General features: G+C 37.3%; 1 protein-coding gene across 4 annotated transcripts in view; it reads right to left on the reverse strand.

Annotated features, from left to right (window-relative positions):
* Positions 1-21878, reverse strand: part of LOC149781286 (uncharacterized) — a 283358-nt gene extending 261480 nt beyond the window's left edge. For all 4 annotated transcript variants that reach the window (XM_089935370.1, XM_089935369.1, XM_089935371.1 and 1 more), the window contains exons 1-2: positions 21791-21878; positions 9013-9292 (exon numbers count right to left, since the gene is read on the reverse strand). In XM_089935370.1, the coding sequence (XP_089791496.1) occupies positions 9013-9289 (277 nt within the window). In that variant the 5' untranslated portion in view covers positions 9290-9292; positions 21791-21878. The remainder of the gene's footprint in view (positions 1-9012; positions 9293-21790) is intronic.
* Positions 21879-24196: the final 2318 nt, after the last annotated feature.

The following is a 24196-nucleotide window of genomic DNA, read 5'->3' on the forward strand; positions in this document are numbered from 1 at the left end:
CCATGGCTAATTGGGCCTGGGCTAGTCAATCCCTTGGATAAGGCACAAATGTTAGTGTAATTAAGATCCATTATCTCTAATCCTTACTAAAACAAGAGCAGAGTGGTAGAACAGGCAGTTATGGGCCTGGTTGGTACTGTAAGCAACACTGGTTTTAAGTTTTTGTGAAGATTTTAGCTTTATTTTACAATAAAGTTGTACGATTCTTACTTGGTGTTTGTGTGACCTTTGAATCAGAATATAACTGAGAGACACAATGAGACTGATATTTACAGCAAGAAATACGTCATCATGTCTGCTAAGGAAAAATCTGTCCTGATATCAAAGTCTTCAAATTTTTTTTTGTTGAAATGGATTGATAGCCTTTAAAAGTAGAAACCAAGCAAAAAATATTCTTTATTTGGCATCACCGACCTTACATGTTGATCTTCTCCTGCACTGACTGATGTATGTGGCAACTTTGATCGGTCTTAACAGGCAGAAATGGTAGACATTAGTGGAAGAGGGTGATCCTAAACTGAAGCAGGTAACCATCTTTTTGACAGAAGGGACCCAGCCATCAACCATTATGATATAAGTCTCCAAAAAGAGGTTAAGTCCAACCAGAAAAAGCATAAGAGGTACGCTCACCAGACGACTAAGCAGGTCCCTTGGGCAGTACTCCTTCGTCCTTAGGAAAGGCTGAAGGACCTGCAAATGGGGTTGTTTTGAGTGCATCTGAAAAAGTTTTAAAGATTTTATCCAAACGACTGAGGGCAATAAGGATAATTTCTCTTCGCTGCCTGTTGGTGGGTGAGGATGACTCTACCTGCCAACAACATGGGGGGAGAAGGTTCTTCCCTTCCCCTTTGTTACCCAAATTCATAATCCAGAGCTTGCAGCAACAATCTCACTTCCATGTGGCAAAGGTCCAGAAGACCATTGCTTCATGCTGGGATTTAGAGGGGGATGCTGATCTAATCCCCTTCCTTAATCTGTCATCTGTAGGCTGATATCTGGTCCCGAGAGGGATTAAAAAGAAGTGCGGAGGGAGAGAAACTCTGCCCAATCACTATCACTGTATCACTGGGGCTCCCTCCAATGGCTGGTGGCCAGATCAAAGACCTGCCAAGTGTCTCATATCTACAGAAAGACTCTTTGATCTCAACACTTACATCTGAGCACTCCCCAGGTGGCTTGATTATGTTGCCAATAATGGGCCTCAGCGGCGAACAATGCATTTTCACCCTGAACTGATCAAAGGACCAGTACAGGATGAAGTGGTCCCATCATTAGGAAGGGAGCATGACACTCTCTGCCCTTTTGGGCAAATGAGGACGCTGCTCCCTCCTGAGAGGATGGCACTTGTTCTCGGCTCTATTGGAAAAGAGAGGGTGCTAATCCTTCCTCTTGGGAGGAAACTACTCACTATGTGACCTCATGAGATTGGGGACGATGCTTCTCCAAAATGGAGGGCACAACTCAACCGTTTTTAGAGGGGGCCCACTTACTCTAAGGATCTTTAAAAAGACTTGAATAATCCTTTTCTTTGACCCAAATGGCTCTGAATGAGAACCCAACAATTCTGAAGACATAAAAAACAAACTTCTTTGCAGCCACAAGAAAGCAATGCAAATCTCTGTACCAAGAATACAAGATAATTAAGTCAACCAGGCTTAAATGAAAACAAGGGACAAATAAATACAACTGTTAATAAAAAATGGAAAATATCAAGGAAATCTATTAGAATCTAATATTGAAAAAAGAATCCAAGTTTGATAGCCGAGCAAGTGATATGAAGGTAAAAAGTGGTGTACCACATAACAAAACTGCAGAATTCACAATATTGGTAATTTGAACTGCAATGATTCAAAATGAATAAAATGGATCAAGGCAAGCCCGCAGACCACAATTATCCAAGAATTCAGAAATTTAAACAAAATACATATCATCAGCTAGAAAAATGCACAACCAAACTGAATTACTAATGACTGTGTAGGGGAAAAAAATGCACAATGTGTACAGAACAAAAGCTGGGTAAAATCCAAATATCAAAGTATCAGGATCTGAGAGGGTTCTCCCTGGACTGAAAAACCACGGATCCCTCTGAGAATAGAACCCAGCTTAATTTTAGTAGATTATAGAAGACCATGTTAAATGAAGCCACAAGCTTTAGAAAGAGAAATTTGGTGCCAAAAAATGATATTTTCATTTGCAAAAGAAAGTTAGGAGCTTTATATCTTATTTGAAAACAAAAGTTTACATTGAAACTTCTTTAAAATTTAACTGCATGTCACGAAAAGTTTGATGGCTGCACTATTAGTCCACATGACTACTGAGTGATTTGTAGAGAAGGTGCCATCTGCAGGGAAAAGTTTGTTAAGGAAAACAAGAGAAAGAATTTGGAAGTACAGAGTACATTGAAGCTATCAAATGGAATGCTGAAAAACACAAGATTGCGATCCAATGTTACAAGATGTGCTTACCTATTCACATTACCATGTGATTTTTAAATCAATTACACTAAGTCTGAATACTGCAGTCAGTACATTTTCCATTCTTTGCAAAAAACAGCGATTCAAGATTTGGGATAAGAACGTTAATGAAAGCCTATGAAGTGTGAAAGTTAATAACCAAAATGAATGACAATAGGTATCTTGAGAAGGGAACTAAAATACTTGTGAATTTTATGAGATAAAACTCTTCCTTTATTAAATGACAAAACATGGACTGGTACTCATTATCATTGTAACATTTTCTATCACAATCTGATTCAAGTTCAGAAGTTGCAATTTTATTATAGAATAAAGAATACATTATTTTGTATTATTTTGTATTAGTTTGATCTGACACAAATAGTTGTAGCAATAAAGATTAGAGCAAGAATAAAAAGTGCATACTATTTATTGGTTGAAAAGCATATTAGCTCAATAATTAGGGCTTCTATCACCATGTTCTGGCTACCATAGACAACGTTATAATGAGCACCTAATTTAAAAAATGATTTCCACGTTAAGAACACTCATCTACAAGGAAAGATTCCTGCTCCTGATGAAAACAATCCCACCCTGAAATGTCACTTTCCTGATAAAATGCTTATTCAGGGATAACTGGGTTACTGTTTAAAGAAAAAAGCATAGTATCAATTGTGTGTGTTTTGGATTTTTAATGAAGCTTTAACAATTTTTCAGTCATATCGCTACGATGTCTGCAGTGTGGCAGTTTATAGTGATGTCTAGCACTGGGACATCATGATGTAGACATGTAGCATGATGCCCCACCCAGTTACATTATTCTGACACCAGGCCGACCAGTCCTAACACTAACCTCTTAATGCTGACTGCAAAGCCAGGCAGCTGCTAGTACCATTTTTATAAGTCTTTGGTATGACTTGGCCAAGGTTTGAACCAACGACTTCCCGATCCAAGGTGGATGCTCTAACCACAAGGCCACTGGAGAAGTACTATACAATCAAGAATACTGTTTGTTTGAAAAATGCTTATACACACACCCTTCCCAGATGGTCTGGCGACAGGCCAGTTTGTAATGACTCCCAACTGGTGTTAGAAAGATCACAGAATAAGTTCTAGAAATCAACTTTTGAGAGTCAAATTTGGTTGTAAATATGAAGTATTTTTATATTCTATAAAAAGCTATTTATGTAACATTTTATTCTAGGCAAGAACAATTTTTGAGGAGTTGCTTGACTGGGTGAGTCGATTTTTTTTAAAAAGATTTTTCTACCCCATGTTTCTAGTAGGGCCTCCATAAAATGACTGCATTATAGTCCATGTCTCAGATTTAAGTCATATTCTAAGCTTGTTTCATTGAAAAATATAACCAAAGACATGTGACTAAAAGATAAGGAAAAAGATGAAAATAGCCAAACAGTTTGAAAATTATCTCACTATCAAAGCAGCAAGTGTCTGTTGATTATGTACAGTTGCTTGAAGCATTTTTGACAAAAGACATAATTAAATCCAAAGGTAAATACACTTTTATAAGGTTATCGTTATTAGTTTGTACATGACAAGATTTCTGGAGGCCAAAATTACACCAACAGACTGATGCTCCTTTTCTCAATTAGTATTATGTAGTAATTTTGCTGGAGCTTAATAATTTGTGGATCTTTCAATTCCAAATATAACAAAATTAAATCTCCGAGCTTGAAAAGTTTATGGTGTGTAAGCGAAGCGATATAAGCCTGGCCTCAAGATTCCAACAATTATATGTAGCGGTTGCCACCATGTCAAGTTATAGTTAAAGGGAGATAACCCCTATACAAGCTGTTGAAACAGGAAATTAGCATAAACTCTGATTTGATTTAAGTCACAAGGTTGTTCTTTTTAACCTGTAATTTGGGATAAGATAGCATCATGTCAAAGGACATCTCTAGCAAACACACTGCCATCATGTCCAAGGACATCTCTAGCACTCACACTTCATGTCAAAGGACATCTCTAGCAAACACTCACACTGCCAGCTGCTGCCAAGCTAAAATGTCCTGTGAATCCCTGCTTTGTTTTTTTCTTTCTTACCGGCAGCCATACTGGTCTAGGAGAACCAGAAGAATTTGTTATTGTAATTTGTTGATCTAATAAAATGAATTTTAATTATGTACTTATGTAATATTTACCTCCCTTTTCCCAGTCCAAGCTTGATACACCAATTTGAAACTAGACTGAAAAGGGGACTGGGATGGAAGACTGATTGAAGGAGGCTTCAGTTGAAAGTTCAAAAGAGAGGTTAGATAGCCAACAAATAACACACAAGAGGTTCCACAATAATGAACCAGAGACTGTCTCTGGAGTTCCAAGTACCAGTATCTGGATCAGTTCTAAAAGCCATGGGTCTAACTCAATAGCAGAGCCCACAGATAACTTAAGCACGTTAGAGACAGATGCTCAATATTGTGGAAAACTAAGCAATCTTTATCTTCCAAAAGGAAAAGAAGAAAATCTGCAACTTTAATGAAAAGGAGGGTGGCTGCACTCACAATCAATACATTTCATATTGCACAGAAAATTTGCTGGAGAGCTATCGGGACGAGTCTAGCCTGTGAAGAGGGATTACTCTGAAAGGTCAGAATGCAGAAAGTCAAGACCAATTCAGACAGAAGTTGGAGAACCAAGATGGGATGCTTTTTGTTGAAGTTTGTTTCATGTAAATCCACCATGTGCCTCTGCTATATACCAGTGTAAAAACTATTACAAAAGGACTCCTTGTCCCTTTCTTGGCAGGTTTCCTTCCAGAAAACTCCTCTTGCCTGGAATTAGCTCCTCAGAGGACTCTAACAGATGTGGTTTCACATTTCAAAGCTGAATGTGGCAACAGTACCCCTTATTTGAGGTACATGTCTGTAACAACAATTGTGCTACAAGAAACACCCTGTGTTTCTAGACTACTGATGTGATGGTGACTGGTCTAAGCCTCACATCTTCCCTCCCTGGAGAATGATATCAATGTTCCCTTTTCTATGCTCTGTGAATTTAGCGGTGGCTCACCTCCTCAGATGATGCCAGAGGAAAATAAAATCTACTGCTTTGCCCAAATGACCTTGGAACCAGACAAGACACATCCATGATAACATGAGAAGCAGGAAAGATTCACTAATGGGAAGTGGAGGTCCCTTCATTCCACAGAGATTAAAAGGGAACATGGAGAAAGGGGGAAGCCAATCTGAACACTTTCCCCAGACCAGTAAGCAAATCCCAACTCCCTATCCCCAAGAGAATTAAAAGGTAACAGAATGGGAGGAGGGTCTGGTTAAATGACCAGTATCTAGTGCCTGAAGAATACTGCCTGTTGACCAGTATTCAGTACCTGACCCGAGACCAGTACTCAGGCACCAAACAGACTGATTTGGCAATGATGATCCGATAATAGTGTCTCTGTTAATGGAACTGTAGTCTGACAGACAAGATTTATTTTGCTCACGTCAATTCAAACGTGAACACTGCTCTCACTTAATGTCAGGAAAGCATGATTCACTTTAAATATGCAAGGGCAGCTTGACACCCTCCTCCCTTTGAAGCACCAAGGACCTCATCCTTCATAGGAACAGAGAGATACTGCTAAAACATCAGTAATCCTGGAGCAAGTGGTTTCTATGCTATGGAAGGAGCTACTGATTCCTCTCTCACTGGCAGCAGCAACTTCCCTACAAAAGAGGTCATCCTAGACCCTCCTGAGAATGAAGGGGATCATCTTGAAATAAAGAGGGGGGACCCTTTTTCTTCTGTGTGTGGCAACCTTCAGTCAAGTCTACGACTGCATCATCTCAAAGCCAAATTATCAGGCAACCATCAATATACACACACTTGGTGCACAATAAACTGATATACCCACATTTACTCACACCAAGAGATATAAAATAGACAAAGAGTAAAAACACAATAATAATATGAACCAGAACTAAAAATGGGTAGGATATACTTACCCTAACACCAACAGTTAAATTCAATGATGTACCAATTCACATACCATGGTGCTAAAGAAAAACTTCAAAACTAAAATAAATGAAAAAGACTACGGACAAAATAACCAAAACCACACCAAAATGATACATCTGGCTGAAAAGACAACTACAAGGATGAAATTCATCAAGCATCCAGACACCAGAGTATGCATACAATACTCCAAGGAAACAGATGATATTCTTAATGTTGGCTCTGAGTAAGGAATCAGACTGGGATCTTGTTGCTTTATTTTCTCTGGTCCTCAATTAATTGGCAGAAATTTTAGACATAGTCTGTGGACTAGAATCATGGAAAAATGCAGCAATGTAATATTAGCAGGCAATGTACTACAGCCATTAAAACAAAATCTTTCAGAAAGACTTCTAAAAAAAATGTGTTCTGCAGAACCCAGTGTATCACCCACATCTGTGTACCAATGTTGCTACACCCACCCATCCAGTCAACTTGCGTTAACATTAATACAAAACACATCAGCAGCATAGTCTTGAGCCATGAATATTATGAAATGTCTATTTGACATTTGCTCTATAGCTTGTCCACTGGCACTCCCAATGCATTAAAGTATTATACATGCATTATTAGGGACCAATCATTTTATCTGTGCGAGTGAGGAGGGGGATATGATCTTTGTGTGACAGACATATAGCATCAAGTCCCAACCAGTCACATTATCCTGACCCCAGTCCTAACACAACCCTATTAATGGATATGATCTTTCCCTCAAGATAATATGATGATTATAATGGGTTATTTTTTCTATAAATCAGAACAAGAATATTTTTCAAGTTATTTGAGGGTGAACATTTTTTAAATTACAGCACACAGACATGAAAAACTGCATGGTCCATCTGGAAGGTGGCTACAGGTGCTGCAGAGGATCTTGTTATTGAATGTAAGCATTTGGAGTAATTAAATGCAGCAACTGCTATATCCCACACACAGTGTTACTGCATAACATAATGAAGAGCTAGGAGACATAAAATTTGATGGACCATTTGGCATACTGACTCTTGCACTACTTCAGAATGTTAAATGCCACAACTGTAAACCAGTCAAGTGATGATAATCTGTAGCAGGTTCTCTGCCTTTAAAGTTTTCAAGCATTTACAGCAGGACTGGAAAAATCATGACTTTTTTAATCGAAATCTTAACATCCGGAATATTACAAAATTTCTCTCTTCACATTCCACAAAATATCAGGGAAAAGTTAATTAATATTCCACTATTCCAGAGCTATTATACCAGTCTGCCAAAACTTGAGAGAAAAAAATCCTTTAATAATTCAAAGTAAGACTACTACAACACTGCATATTTTGACTTGAATCTTGGATAAAAACTAAATAACCTAAATTCAATTATTAACCTTTATTGTTCTCTAGAACCAATGCAGACACACACAATCATAAAGCTATGCGTGTCATGCAATTGTCATGAAAAGCACAATGGTGAAATCAAAACAAAAACAATCAATGTTTAATCAATTATTCAATTAAAGGAATTATGAAGTCATATTAATTGAGGCTGAGCCTGTGATGTCTTACAACTAAAAATACAATACTTACCTGTAGCAAGTCATATTCTGAATATAAGAAGGGTGTACCATAAACCCTAAAGGGTGGGATACAATGTGATAGGCAGAGGACCTTTCCAGAAATAATTTCTAAAATGGAGCAGGGGTTACCAGTATCATACAAACAGAAGACAAGACAGATGAATGGTAATGCTAGATAGAATACTGCTGAAGGAAGAACCACAGTGTGGCAATAACTTGCAACAAACATACCATATATACCCACTTATAAGCTGAATAAAACTGTAAAACCTGTCTTGAGAGACCACTGCTATGAAAGACCACATGCCTTGACAGACCAGGTTCTCCATGTACAAATTTATTGATTATATAGTGTTATGACCTGTTATGAGAGACCACCTGTCATGAGAGACCATTATGTTTTGGCAGAAGTGGTGGTCTTTCAAGACAGGTTCCACTGTACAACAAAGATCCTGATCTGCTATAACATAATGTGTCTGCAGACCATGGTCAATGCAGTTTGTTCTACTGATTATTCCTAACAAACTGTACAGAACCAGATCTGCTGGTATTTTTTCTTGTCATGTTAAGTACGATACAGCCATTAACATAGCGTCCAAGAAAAAGACGACTTTTCTGCTCATGGGCATGCAAGGTGCTTGAGTGAACCAGGTCTTAAAGTTACTGACATTTTTCCACTATGTTGATGGTTGTATTCACATCAAGCAAATCAGGTTTTTCTAAACGAAAAAGTGAATGCCATGCAAGAAAGATTGGTAAGTTATTGCTGCCAATGAAACTACTTTTTGAAACATCATCTTAATGAATTACATTTTACAAGCTGCTGTGACAAAACTGTGGGGAACAAAATTGCTCAAAATACTATTATAGTTTGTAGACATTCTTCTTCGTTAAAGCTCATTTGTGAGACCCCCACCACCATCTGCTACATGTTTCCCAAAGTGGAAGATGTGCTTACTTGTGAGCATGTACAAATCATTGAAGAAATGTAGCAGTACATACCTCCAGGGTGATATGCGATTCCCTTTTCTGTGGTATAACTAATAATCTTTTCTCCCTTCATCGTCATAGTACCAAGGCCACGTCCACTTGGGTTCTGTCTTCCTGGTGGCATGGGAACCATTACAGTTTTCTTCTTACAATTTTTAAATTTATTTTTCTTTCTTCCACCACCCCTTTCAAGAGAATCCTGAGGTGACAGCTGCATGGGAATTGCCCGAGAGATCCCATTATTTTTGTCTTTCCTCTCCAACTCCATATCTTCAATAAAAGTCTGCATCAACTGAAGAAAAAAAATTACTCTCTTACTCCATTTCCATTTTCCAACTTGAGGTACAGTGCTCTGTCAGAGCAAAGACTCAAAGTAAACCTCTCTTACAATGCAGCTATGGTCACTGATCCCAGCAATTATTTTTTTTATCACTGCTATTAAATGTAGAGCTTTGCTCATAATAACCAAATATATTATTTTAGTTGACTAAACAATCAGTCATGACATAATAATGATCTTGTTGAAAAATGCCTCATTATAAAGATCAACTGCATTATAATGCAGAAGCACTATAGTTTTGTCAAGAGACAAGTAGAATTTCCAATCCAAAGTGCTTGTCTTAAAGACAAGTAGTTTTTAAAAACTTTTATCCAATTCATATCACGCAAAATTTACTTGTTTTCAACACCCAAAGTGTGAGACAAACCTGTATCCTTATCAAAATGTAATCTATAAAATAAAAAAACATTTTAGTTTTTATTCTTTTTTGTTAAATATTCTTATATAAATTACAGCATACAAGTCAAATTGGGAGTTTGACAAGTACTTTTTGCAAACTACATGTAAGTATTTCAAATACACAAATTTAACCAAGTTCTTGTTGTTGTAGGGTTTAATGTCATTTTTCAGCACAAGCTAGGCTATACATGGTAGCCAGTATATATGGTGGAGGAAGAACCAGGGAAAACCCTGAAAAGAAACTGGCAAGCTTTATCATGTACCCACATTGGCCAAGCCCGAGACTTAAACTCATGCACATGCAGACTGAGGTGAGGTGACAGTAATCCAGTGTGCACTTTGGACCACCCTGCCACTCGTAAAATATCAGTGAGAGAACCTATATTGCAGTTATTTTGACAAAAATTTCATATGTTAAGTGATCTTGCTAAGATCTTCAATTTTACGACATACAATATTTTTATATAATTCTGCAGCTAGATAAAATAAAATATGTCCCCAACAAAATGCCCTCATGTCTACCCGCTGTTCCCTTCCAATCTCTGTTAAGCCTTTTTGAGTTCATCCTTTTGTCTCTCAGAATCAATAAAGCTTCTCCAGAACACTGTGTTTGTTCCCACTTTCTCAATATATTTTCATGTCTAATTTTTAGTGTGAGATCCATATTTCAATGAGATTTTGTCTGCTTTTACTTCCCAACCAATCCAGTCAAATATTTCATTATTGTCTTGCAAGTCCCTGGATTGCCAAAATATATATTTTTCATCCCAAAAGTGTTCTTTTAAATGCATCTCTATGCCTTCCCAGCTGCAGTGGTTTGTCCAGGATGTGCAATTCCCCCTGAATTTAATGACCCCTCTGCCTCTTAAAAACGAGTCAGTATTAGAAACCCATCTGATTTGTGGCAAACATAACAATACCCAGAACATTCAATATCAATAAGAAACCCAGCCTGATCATCCTGGTGTTGGACTTCTAAATCAACTGCCTAAATTAAATGCATCCTAAGTGTCAGCTGAGTAGTGAGGTACTTTCACTGATTATTTAATTATTAAAAGCATTTAATCAACTGCTTTTGTGGAGTTTTCACAACAGCGTGGACATGCAGTTTGTGGTAATACCCTTACTGTGACAGAGTTCTATGACACAGAGCCATTGTCAATATAAACAAACATATGTTTAATCTTAATTCACTCCAAGTTAATTAGGCCAAATAAAAAAGAATGAAGTTCTGGTTACCTAACCAACCTTTTTTTCCTGCAGACCATACATTATATTTTGGGAGGAAGCTAAAAATTGCACACAAAAAACAAAGAAAAAAAATCATGGTTAAAAAAAATATCAACAAAGAAATGTAACAACTAAAGATATTAAGGTTGCAATTGGTGCTTTAATTCTTGTCTATGCTTCATTTAAATCTATCCAGACTAACCAAAAATGTCTAATGACCCACTGGCCAAATTTTTTTTTACATAACCAGAACCATACATATTTATTTGGCCTTATCATACTTTAAGGGGGCCTGTTCATATATGCTATTTTCATATAAAAACTGCTATAACAAGCAAAAAAGAAAATCCTGCCTTTGAAATGCTACCAAGGGAAATTCACTGCCATTTTGAAAATTCTGAAAGAAAACCACTACCTCTCTAAAGAAAATTCTTAAACTGCAGTGCGAGTAATAAAGAATCAAACGATAATTAAGAATCATGTCTTTCCATTCTACAATTCCAGTAATGCATACTCTTTAATTGTTTTAAGAGATTCATGTATGTAATCAGGCTTTGGGAAAACAAAATGTGTTGCAAGAATTTACATGAATATCAATACTAACATTATTAACTAATTCGGCCATGGAAGTTTTGTCATTTTAGCCTAAAATGCAAGTAGGAAAGAAATTTTGGGGGCTACTTCTGAATACATCTTAATGCATCAACTTTCAACAGATTTTCCATGAAACTAATGTCTAGTTGTATTAGAGACATCATTTTCCATTGGTTATTTTGCTTGTGCATGAGCAGAAGGGTAAATGTTGGAAGTTTTTTTGTTTTTTTGCTTAATGGACCAATCATTTCCTTATGGAGACCATTCTTTATTCCAAATGCCCACCTTATCCTAGTTTTTGCAAAGGTTCACCTGTGTGTGCAGTTCAGACCAGTCTGCCTTAGATCTGAGGCCAAAAGGTCTAAAATCTGGACAGAAAATTGGATTATGACCACTATCAAATTTTGGGTGGGAAAAAAAAGGTCCAAAAAATTAGGTTTTTCCCTCTGTATTTTGTAGTGCAACTTTAATGTCCAGATTTGGTATCATTGTAGAGCTATATCTGTCTGCTTTTTTTGTAATACCACCCACTTTGGTGTATCTTAAATGACGTTGATGCTGCAGAGCTTGGAAGTAGGGTATAGCCTCATCACGCCTACAGACCAGATTTGGGCTGAATGAGTTAACAAGCAAAAACTTAAAAGATTCTCCAGCTTTTGACAAAAGTTGGAATTCTCAAGCAATACTAATTACACATGCCCACTGAATCAGTTTTGGCACCAAACATGTCTGCCCCAAGATGCATTCACATCAGGATGGTCTAATATCTTTAACACCACAAGCAATGTGAACCAAAGATTGAGGGCCATACAGTAATTGTACCATAATTATAGACCTGACTTTCTGTATGAGCTCCGGTCACACAAAAATTACCTGTGGGCCTTTAGCTGGACCAATGATCCACACTATGACTTTGGTGGCAATAAGTGAACAGATCCCATAATTAGAGCCTTGTAACCATTTTATTTCATCTCTAATAAACTCAGAAAGTAGGTCACAGAAATCCAGTTCTGGAGATGAATAAAACAATGTTGCATGTTTAGTCTCCATAGGTATATTGAGAGTCACAGCTGAAACAATGACAATTTATGGATGTATGCAAACATTCAAGAATAAAGAAAGCAATAATGGTAATGTATTACCATTCAACTTTTCAGGTCATGTTGGCCAAGACAAATGTAAAAATTGTGCTTCTATTTATCATTTCAAAATGATCTTACTTTTTTAACAATTGTATTTACCCTGTCAACATATTTATGTGTATTTCAGAAAGAGCAGCAATTTTAGAAAACCAGTTCCAGTGTTATTCCTTTTTGAGAGCTCAGCTCTTAAAGGATTGTGAAAACCTTCCAAAATAATGTTTCATCTTAGTAAATTTAAAAAGACCTCAACAAAAACAAATTCAATGAAATCAGAGCCTTTGACTATGTCCTGGTATGCAGACAATCCAAAAGACAGAGATAAGGTTGGAGCTGCCATCTAGTGATATCGGATAATGCTTCCAATTTTACCAATGAAATTACAGTAACCAGAACCACATATTTTTTTTTTTGGCCTTATCATACACGAGTTTGTTGAAACATACTTTCAGGAGCTCTGTTCATATATAATATTCCCATAGCAGGAAAAAGTAATCTGTACAGTTAGCTGCCTAATCAGTGCTACTAAGGGTAATGAAAGGATAAATCAAGCAGCCAAAGCTACTCTCAAGTCACCTATTTTAAAATGGAAGATTCCATATTCTCATCTCAAATATTTTAAAATCAACGTGATCTACATATTTGGCAAAATATGTGCAATGAAAACTCAGTGAGAACATCCAACCCATCACAAGAGAGTGGCATCCATCACAATGAAGAATATGCAGAGATGATGTGGTACTATGCCAACATATCTGACTCAAGTGTACCTCCTGAAGGGAGGACCTCTACTAGGGTGCATGCTCTTCAGTATTGCAAATGGGATCCCAATGGCAGGAGATAATAGTACGCTATGTGTGTGTGTGTGTGTGTGTGTGATTTGGACTTTCAATGTAGCTTTAACAATTTTTCAACCATATTACTACAATGTCCACAGTGTGGCAGTTTACAGTGAAGTCTAGCACTGGGGCATCATGCCATGGCCATGTAGCATGATGTCCCACCCAGTCACAATATCCTGACAATAGGCCAACCAGTACTAACTAACCTCTTAATGCTGAGCACTAAGTGAGGCAGCTGTCTGTACAATTTTTAAAGTCTTTCGTATGACTTGACCTGGGTTCGAACCCACAACTTCACACATCCAAGGGGGGCACTCTAACTTACATCTAGAGTGGTGACAATATAATAATACACTAATAGTGCTATACAAATGAGATAATCTTGGTTGCAACAGCTTCACAAACTGAAGTTTGTGATCTGCACTGTACTATCATATCTGAAATGTGTTATAATATTCATATCTGTACTGTACTATCATATTTGTGATATGTACTGTGTTATGTTTGTGATCTTTACTGTGCTATCATGTTTGTGATCTTTACTGTACAATCATTTTTGTGATCTGTACTGTACAATCATCTGTTTCATTAACACTTATATTACTGCCAAGTTTTATCTTGTACTCAACTAACATACAAAAACATTATCTGGTTGACCTGAAATGAGCTTCTGGTTGACCTGAAATGAGCTTCAAAATGGATCTTGGTCTGATTGAACTTTAGTGTACACTCATTATCTACCAGCATTTATTATAATAAATAACTTTTTCTGAATTACTTTTCTTTCTGAACTAACCAATCAGTAATTAAATGAAAAACTTTGCATTCACATAAATTAAGTCCCTTTTTGTCAACCTCATAAAAATTTTGCTCCCTGAATGGGAGACTTTAACCTAAAAAAATGTTTTACACCAACAACATTTCAACACCATACAGTGCAATGCTCCTGACTCTGAGTGTTTTTATTGCCACATACAGTGTTTGAAAATAGATATTTATTCTCATCTTACAGTTTTATCACCTCCTGCACTTTGGCAACTGCTTGCGCCAACAGAGACACGATATTTGGAACAACCTCTGCCATTTCTGTGGGACAAACATATGCCTCGGATGTATGATGGTAGAGCACTTTACAGAAAAATCATATACTTTGTTTCTCCATGAAAAAGAAACCCCAATTCTATTCAGACCACATTGGCTATTTCTATGAGTGGATTAACTCTAGGACTAAGTTTGATCCATTTGTAACTTCTCTGTCAATCCTTGCTTCACACACAGCTGAGGTGGTCCTAACCTCACCACATATGAAGGTTCTCACCTCAGCATACATTTGAGGTATGATCCATAGGACTGACATCAAAGTTATGCATGAGAGACATGGGTGAACATCCACTAATGAAATGTTTTGGTCTTTTTACGATTTTATCTTACAAAAAAAATTATCCAGGAGATGCACAGGGTCAAGATTTGGGGTGCATTAGGATTTTACATGTTTAGCCTAAACATTTACTGCAACAATGTAAGTGTTCAAGGAAAATATAATAGTACAGTACATATCTCAAAGTTACGTGATAAAACAGTCAAAGCAAATAAGGTTACCCCATTTAAATTTTACCACTACAAACACATTATGTACTACAATTTTCCTTTGACCCAATAAATTGTTGTGTACCCCCCCATTAAATGATCCATCCATCCATGGATCTAGCCCTGCAAGGTAACTGTTCCATTACCTATCCAAAATATTATGTGAACCAGGCTAAAACCAAAATGCATTTGTTCATGAACAAATTCAAGTAGTTACAAGATCAAATTCTATACCAACCATAAAGACAGGAGAGCGTGCTGGCTGACTATCAGGCCATTTTAAGTGCCCTGTGGAAATGCTCTTTCATTAAGGAAATATAATTTAAAAAATATGCTTAAAACGTTTATATAATGACTGACCATCCACTTCTGTATTAGCACTAGCAATAGACTCAAGTCACTAACGGTGATAAAAGCTGCAAGATGACAATGAATATCCATTTGAAAACAATGTATCTGGAAATTAAAACTTTGGAGGTTTTATGGCAGTTGGCTGAGTTGCAAGGCAAGTGCTACCGTATCTGGAAATGAAAACATTGGAGGTTTATGGCAGTTGGTTGAGTTGCAAGGCAAGTGCTACCGTATCTGGAAATGAAAACATTGGAGGTTTATGGCAGTTGGTTGAGTTGCAAGGCAAGTGCTACCATATCTGGAAATGAAAACATTGGAGGTTTATGGCAGTTGGCTGAGTTGCAAGGCAAGTGCAACCATATCTGGAAATGAAAACATTGGAGGTTTATGGCAGTTGGTTGAGTTGCAAGGCAAGTGCTACCGTATCTAGAAATGAAAACATTGGAGGTTTATGGCAGTTGGTTGAGTTGCAAGGCAAGTGCTACCATATCTGGAAATGAAAACATTGGAGGTTTATGGCAGTTGGTTGAGTTGCAAGGCAAGTGCAACCCTATCTGGAAATGAAAACATTGGAGGTTTATGGCAGTTGGTTGAGTTGCAAGGCAAGTGCAACCCTATCTGGAAATGAAAACATTGGAGGTTTATGGCAGTTGGTTGAGTTGCAAGGCAAGTGCTACCGTATCTGGAAATGAAAACATTGGAGGTTTATGGCAGTTGGTTGAGTTGCAAGGCAAGTGCTACTGTATCTGGAAATGAAAACATTGGAGGTTTATGGCAGTTGGTTGAGTTGCAAGGCAAGTGCTACCGTATCTGGAAATGAAAACATTGGAGGTTTATGGCAGTTGGTTGAGTTGCAAGGCAAGTGCAACCCTATCTGGAAATGAAAACATTGGAGGTTTATGGCAGTTGGTTGAGTTGCAAGGCAAGTGCTACCGTATCTGGAAATGAAAACATTGGAGGTTTATGGCAGTTGGCTGAGTTGCAAGGCAAGTGCTACCGTATCTGGAAATGAAAACATTGGAGGTTTATGGCAGTTGGTTGAGTTGCAAGGCAAGTGCTACCGTATCTGGAAATGAAAACATTGGAGGTTTATGGCAGTTGGTTGAGTTGCAAGGCAAGTGCTACCCTATCTGGAAATGAAAACATTGGAGGTTTATGGCAGTTGGTTGAGTTGCAAGGCAAGTGCAACCCTATCTGGAAATGAAAACATTGGAGGTTTATGGCAGTTGGCTGAGTTGCAAGGCAAGTGCTACCAGTGTAATGTAATTTTAAAGTTAAAGTCACATTGATAGCAAGGAAGATTAAGATTATTTTGTTCGCTGAGTTGCAAGGCAAGTGCAACCATATCTGGAAATGAAAACATTGGAGGTTTATGGCAGTTGGCTGAGTTGCAAGGCAAGTGCAACCATATCTGGAAATGAAAACATTGGAGGTTTATGGCAGTTGGTTGAGTTGCAAGGCAAGTGCTACCGTATCTAGAAATGAAAACATTGGAGGTTTATGGCAGTTGGTTGAGTTGCAAGGCAAGTGCTACCATATCTGGAAATGAAAACATTGGAGGTTTATGGCAGTTGGTTGAGTTGCAAGGCAAGTGCAACCCTATCTGGAAATGAAAACATTGGAGGTTTATGGCAGTTGGTTGAGTTGCAAGGCAAGTGCAACCCTATCTGGAAATGAAAACATTGGAGGTTTATGGCAGTTGGTTGAGTTGCAAGGCAAGTGCTACCGTATCTGGAAATGAAAACATTGGAGGTTTATGGCAGTTGGTTGAGTTGCAAGGCAAGTGCTACCGTATCTGGAAATGAAAACATTGGAGGTTTATGGCAGTTGGTTGAGTTGCAAGGCAAGTGCTACCGTATCTGGAAATGAAAACATTGGAGGTTTATGGCAGTTGGTTGAGTTGCAAGGCAAGTGCAACCCTATCTGGAAATGAAAACATTGGAGGTTTATGGCAGTTGGTTGAGTTGCAAGGCAAGTGCTACCGTATCTGGAAATGAAAACATTGGAGGTTTATGGCAGTTGGCTGAGTTGCAAGGCAAGTGCTACCGTATCTGGAAATGAAAACATTGGAGGTTTATGGCAGTTGGTTGAGTTGCAAGGCAAGTGCTACCGTATCTGGAAATGAAAACATTGGAGGTTTATGGCAGTTGGTTGAGTTGCAAGGCAAGTGCTACCCTATCTGGAAATGAAAACATTGGAGGTTTATGGCAGTTGGTTGAGTTGCAAGGCAAGTGCAACCCTATCTGGAAATGAAAACATTGGAGGTTTATGGCAGTTGGCTGAGTTGCAAGGCAAGTGCTACCAGTGTAATGTAATTTTAAAGTTAAAGTCACATTGATAGCAAGGAAGATTAAGATTATTTTGTTGGCTGAGTTGCAAGGCAAGTGCAACCATATCTGGAAATAAAAACATTGGAGGTTTATGGCAGTTGGCTGAGTTGCAAGGCAAGTGCAACCATATCTGGAAATGAAAACATTGGAGGTTTATGGCAGTTGGTTGAGTTGCAAGGCAAGTGCTACCGTATCTAGAAATGAAAACATTGGAGGTTTATGGCAGTTGGTTGAGTTGCAAGGCAAGTGCTACCATATCTGGAAATGAAAACATTGGAGGTTTATGGCAGTTGGTTGAGTTGCAAGGCAAGTGCAACCCTATCTGGAAATGAAAACATTGGAGGTTTATGGCAGTTGGTTGAGTTGCAAGGCAAGTGCAACCCTATCTGGAAATGAAAACATTGGAGGTTTATGGCAGTTGGTTGAGTTGCAAGGCAAGTGCTACCGTATCTGGAAATGAAAACATTGGAGGTTTATGGCAGTTGGTTGAGTTGCAAGGCAAGTGCTACCGTATCTGGAAATGAAAACATTGGAGGTTTATGGCAGTTGGTTGAGTTGCAAGGCAAGTGCTACCGTATCTGGAAATGAAAACATTGGAGGTTTATGGCAGTTGGTTGAGTTGCAAGGCAAGTGCAACCCTATCTGGAAATGAAAACATTGGAGGTTTATGGCAGTTGGTTGAGTTGCAAGGCAAGTGCTACCGTATCTGGAAATGAAAACATTGGAGGTTTATGGCAGTTGGTTGAGTTGCAAGGCAAGTGCTACCGTATCTGGAAATGAAAACATTGGAGGTTTATGGCAGTTGGTTGAGTTGCAAGGCAAGTGCTACCGTATCTGGAAATGAAAACATTGGAGGTTTATGGCAGTTGGTTGAGTTGCAAGGCAAGTGCTACCGTATCTGGAAATGAAAACATTGGAGGTTTATGGCAGTTGGTTGAGTTGCAAGGCAAGTGCAACCCTATCTGGAAATGAAAACATTGGAGGTTTATGGCAGTTGGTTGAGTTGCAAGGCAAGTGCTACCGTATCTGGAAATGAAAACATTGGAGGTTTATGGCAGTTGGCTGAGTTGCAAGGCAAGTGCTACCGTATCTGGAAATGAAAACATTGGAGGTTTATGGCAGTTGGTTGAGTTGCAAGGCAAGTGCTACCGTATCTGGAAATGAAAACATTGGAGGTTTATGGCAGTTGGTTGAGTTGCAAGGCAAGTGCTACCCTATCTGGAAATGAAAACATTGGAGGTTTATGGCAGTTGGTTGAGTTGCAAGGCAAGTGCAACCCTATCTGGAAATGAAAACATTGGAGGTTTATGGCAGTTGGCTGAGTTGCAAGGCAAGTGCTACCAGTGTAATGTAATTTTAAAGTTAAAGTCACATTGATAGCAAGGAAGATTAAGATTATTTTGTTGGCTGAGTTGCAAGGCAAGTGCAACCATATCTGGAAATGAAAACATTGGAGGTTTATGGCAGTTGGCTGAGTTGCAAGGCAAGTGCTACCAGTGTAATGTAATTTTAAAGTTAAAGTCACATTGATAGCAAGGAAGATTAAGATTATTTTGAAGACAAATAAATGTCAAGAGAGACTTGCAAACACAATTTGTCATCTAATTCATTATTTATTAATTTGAAAGGAAAGCAATTAATAAAATGGGTATTTTTTTATAATATTATCATAATAAATGGTGGTAGTAATCAGTAAGCCATAAAATTAATTGAGAGCATGATCCTGAGCAGAAAATTCCACAGTGCAGCTAGTTTCAGGTCAACCAGATTTTCAAACCTGTAAATATTTATGCGAGTTACCTGAACACATGATAAAATATTTATTCCAGTGATGTGTCAAAGGAAAATAAAATATAGCACAGAACTCAAAATTATTTTGTAAAGCAGTTAAAGCAAATAAGATTATAATTTTTAAACACTGCTAGAGCATTATGTACTAGTTTTCCTTCGTTCCTTTAAATTGTGTTGCCAGATCTATAGGAGTGTGTGATTAGGATTTTTAACATAGGTTTATTGCTACAATGTCTGCAATGTGGCAGTTTATAGTTATGTCTAGAACTGGGGCATCATGCCGCAGACATGTAGCATGATGTCCCACCCAGTCACATTATCTTGACAGCAGGCAGACCAGTCCCAACACTAACCTCTTAATGCTGAGTGCCAAGTGAGGCAATTATTAGTACATTTTTGTAAGTCTTTGGTATGACTTGGCCAGGGTTCAAACCCATGACCTTCCGCTTCTGAGGCAGACGCTCTGACCACTAGAGTGGTCCAGATCTTTAGGATCCTTTGCGCAGACTGATATTTCCTTAATGAAGCAAATCTTAGTGTATAGAAAGCGCAGTGAAAGACATTGTATAAAATGAACAAATTTTGATGTGAAAACAGGTACTTATAAATGAATGAATTTTCTTAAATTAAACAACAAATATATGTATGTACAGTCTCACAGCATATCACAAGTCTCTTGTTACATAGCAAATGGAATAAAAGTTGCACAATGGTCATTATTTTCTCTGACAGCAACAATTCCCTGAAGTGATATAGATAATCATTTCACTGAAGACAATTATCCACCAGTTCTGGACACCTCTCTTAAACCTATTAAAGTTAAGGCCAACAGACACTGAAAATATTACCACTTGATAATACACATGGCAGAAAAGTGGCCTCCAAATCATCCAAATGAAGACTTGATAGCTACAGGAATTGTGTATTAGAGCGGCAATATAAATGCACACTCAAGTTTTAAACTTTATCACAACTGTTAATGCAGTTATATGTGGTCTGATAAATGCACTCCCATTTCTACATTTTCACTTGATAGAATCTATTACAATTTAATGTTTTTTGGCTTGATGCCGCTTTTTAAACCAAAAGAACTTTGTCAGATATGAAATATACACAACTTACATTATGCGATCTGCAGCTAAAGATTAATTGTCCACATGGGGATTTAAATAATATAAAAAGAATGATGTTGGTTACGCAAAGGAAGAAGTGATTCTGAATACAGGCCTCATTTATGCTTGAATTGCTCTTTACCCGTCTTCATTGTTGAACTACCAGATGATTGCTGCACAGAACTGGTTGCTGCACAATATTTAATTATATCTCGCTTCTGTACAGTAATCTTGCTGACAGGAATGTTTATGCTACCATCAAAGCTGCTACACAAAATTCAATACTGTTGTAAATAATTCAATACAGCAGCTATGCAGTATAATGGACTTCTATTATCATTATTATTATTATAATAAATCATCAACACCATCCCTTATCCTCTATACTGGATTGCTCTACATTTCGGTTCCCTTAAATTCTGATTTACCGAGTCTTTGATTCTCAATTCACTTCTGTTTCTGCCACGTTTGGCCACCTCCAACTCACTTGGGTCTAACATTACGTTCATTAAAAACATGTTACAAATACCAACAAAATATTTTTTACACAAATAACTGCCAGATTAATGGGAGTGGCGGAAGCATGACAATTTATGCTGAGATTAAATGGTAAATCGTGTGCTTGTAAAGCCTATAATTCACCGTAATTCTGGTCTACTCTCATTTTTATTCCAAGTCAATATACGCCAAAATATTCTCAAGTGGTAGTGATGGATCTGGGCACTCTAAAGAATAGCGTAAGCTCGAAAACTGGGACTTGTTGTGAAACCAGTCACAATTTACGTCTTTCTGGGTCAAAAGATGGAGAACATGTATGATAAAATAAACCTAACCTTTACTACTTTAAAATTTAAATAGCACATACTGGTCTCGAACACGTTGCATTAAAAAAAAATGCCATTGCTAAATTTCAACATCGACATCTCATTGTGTCTGTCATTCAACAATTCATTGTTCGTGCCCACTTGTGATTTTCATCTTTTAAGACACTGAATAACCAACGTGCACGCTGTTTTTGCATAAATATGTACAAAGGATGCTCTGCACTCAATCACACACATCTTTTCATACTTACTTCTGAGCTTTCAAACCAGCAAGTGTTGGTAATTTGCTGTCAATTAAACTTTAACTGGTCCGCCATGTGTTCTACAACCCCGCCTTTTACTCGGAAATAGCCCAATCAAATTAAAGGGACTATACGTAAGAAAGAAACAAAGGGAAGTAACTCGTAGAAGTGATATTCAACATGCAACATTTGCATCATGAACAGTTTCGTTTTTTTAATAAAAGTAATTTTAATATATAACAAGAGAAGTAAACTCGTCAAGAAAATTGCGTTATTTACACCAATGAGAAAACGTAAGTCTTAAAACTAATTCATATTATTAAAATCAGGCCACACCTGAATTGTCCCAGTTAACTTAATATAACTTGATAAATTATCCGTCTCTATCTATCTATCTATCTATCTATCTATCTATCTGTACGTCGGAATCATGATCAGTGGAAGCAACATAATTAGTAACAATACAATTGTATTGGGTTTAATTTTTATTGACTGGTTAAACACTGCATGTAAGTCGCAGTATATCGCTGATATGTACAATAACTATATATTCCAAGGGGATGCTGTTTCGGTCTTGCTTTAAGAGAATTATGGAGAGTAAGATGATACTGTAGCAGTGTAAACTGTCAATCTGTTATAAAGTTTAACTTTTCCATATATATATATATATATATATATATATATATATATATATATATATATATATATATATATATATATATATGAAATCTCTGATCAACGTATGAATATATGTGTACGATTATAGTTAGCTACCGGTATGTCCATTCACTTATATGTTCAGTGTTAACCTTAACCACATTAGTATGACATGATCTGATTGAGCACAAATCCACAAGCCTACGAATCCACGAGCGCTGTTACCTGTATTCACCACGGACTGGCCTACCTGTAATTAATCTATGAACGAACTGAACTTTTCGTACTTCTCTGTCGCTACCTGTCTCTCACTCATTTAAATACCACATATAAACCAATCAAGTGCATGTACATGTACCTGCACCTAAGTATTTATATGCGATAATTTTTACAATGGTTGTTTTCAATTTGTGTCCTTAATTATTGGTTTTTATTAATTTTCCTTCTGTTGTTTACTTTTGCACTCATGTACACCAAAGCAAGTCCACCTGACCAAATCAAACCCAAACTGCCAAAAGATGGGAATAAGCATATTCCTCCGATATATTCAGCGATGTCATCGTATTGGTAGCACCATTGTTTCATAAGGAATGCATATAGTTTGTTTTTCTTGTTCGAGCTAGATTTGCGTCAAAACATAATATTAGTACATGACGTTATATTTGCAAATTTCGTCATTTTTATAGGAGATAAAGCTATTTCAGTTATGCCTCCGAAATTCATTCTACAAATTCCTTGTCATTTAACTTTATTTACTTTTTCAGACTTGAGTTATCTGTTTTCTGTCAGGTCATCTTTGTTTAAAGTAACTTTATAGGAGTCAGCTTAACCCTGCACAATGAAGATACCATAGTATCATTTTGTATCTTTTGGCTTACTTTCATTTGGCTTACTTTCACTTGGCTTACGTTGACTTTGTTACTAGGAGGTGGTGTCAGACCAACTCCAGGTGAACCCCACTCCGATACATCAGATGCGCACAGTTTCAATTCGTCTTTCTCGGCAAGAAGATATGACGCACTCTCTTTTGTTCACTTAAACATTAGATTTATCCGAAACAAGCTTGACATATTCGCTGAGACTTTCGATGACGTAATTGCCTCAAGAGAGCCTTACTCATCTTGATAACTCTATTGACAGTAATGATATTAAATTAGATTGATACCACAAAGCCATTAAGCGGGGTAGAACTAATCACGGGGTTGGAATTGTGGTTTATTTATCCGAAAATCTAGTATTCAGGCATGTTACAGAGATACCTGTATAAAATAACGAAATACTTTGGATTCGAATTTACGTTAATAATAGATCCTTTCTACCAGAGTTGTGTATCGATCTCAATCGGACCGTGTTTCTTTCTGGAATACATTCCATATTAGCATGAAACGAGTCTTCAGTATTTCTGTAAACCTAATCATTCTTGGCGATCTAAATGTGGACTTGCAAAATCCCAATCGAAAAAGGCTCTGGGATATTATGGTACTAGATAATTTTTAAATTGTATAGATGAACCTGTCAGAGTAATCATTAATTCAGTTTTCTTATTAGACTCTTTTATTGTATCACACAATGTAGAAATTCTTAATCCGTTGTTATTCCTACTGACATGTCAATAAGTGACCACCGGATAGCTTATTCATTAACTAAGTTATATTACAAATCAGATTTATGTTTTAGACGGAATGTGTGGTTTTAAAAATATGCAGGCCTTCATAGGCTTAATCTCTTAATAATAAACTTTGGATGTAAATTTTTAGT

The sequence above is a fragment of the Sinohyriopsis cumingii genome, chromosome 15 (assembly GCF_028554795.1).
Source record: "Sinohyriopsis cumingii isolate HCF-2022 chromosome 15, ASM2855479v2, whole genome shotgun sequence".
NCBI classification, from domain to species: Eukaryota; Metazoa; Mollusca; class Bivalvia; order Unionida; family Unionidae; genus Sinohyriopsis; species Sinohyriopsis cumingii.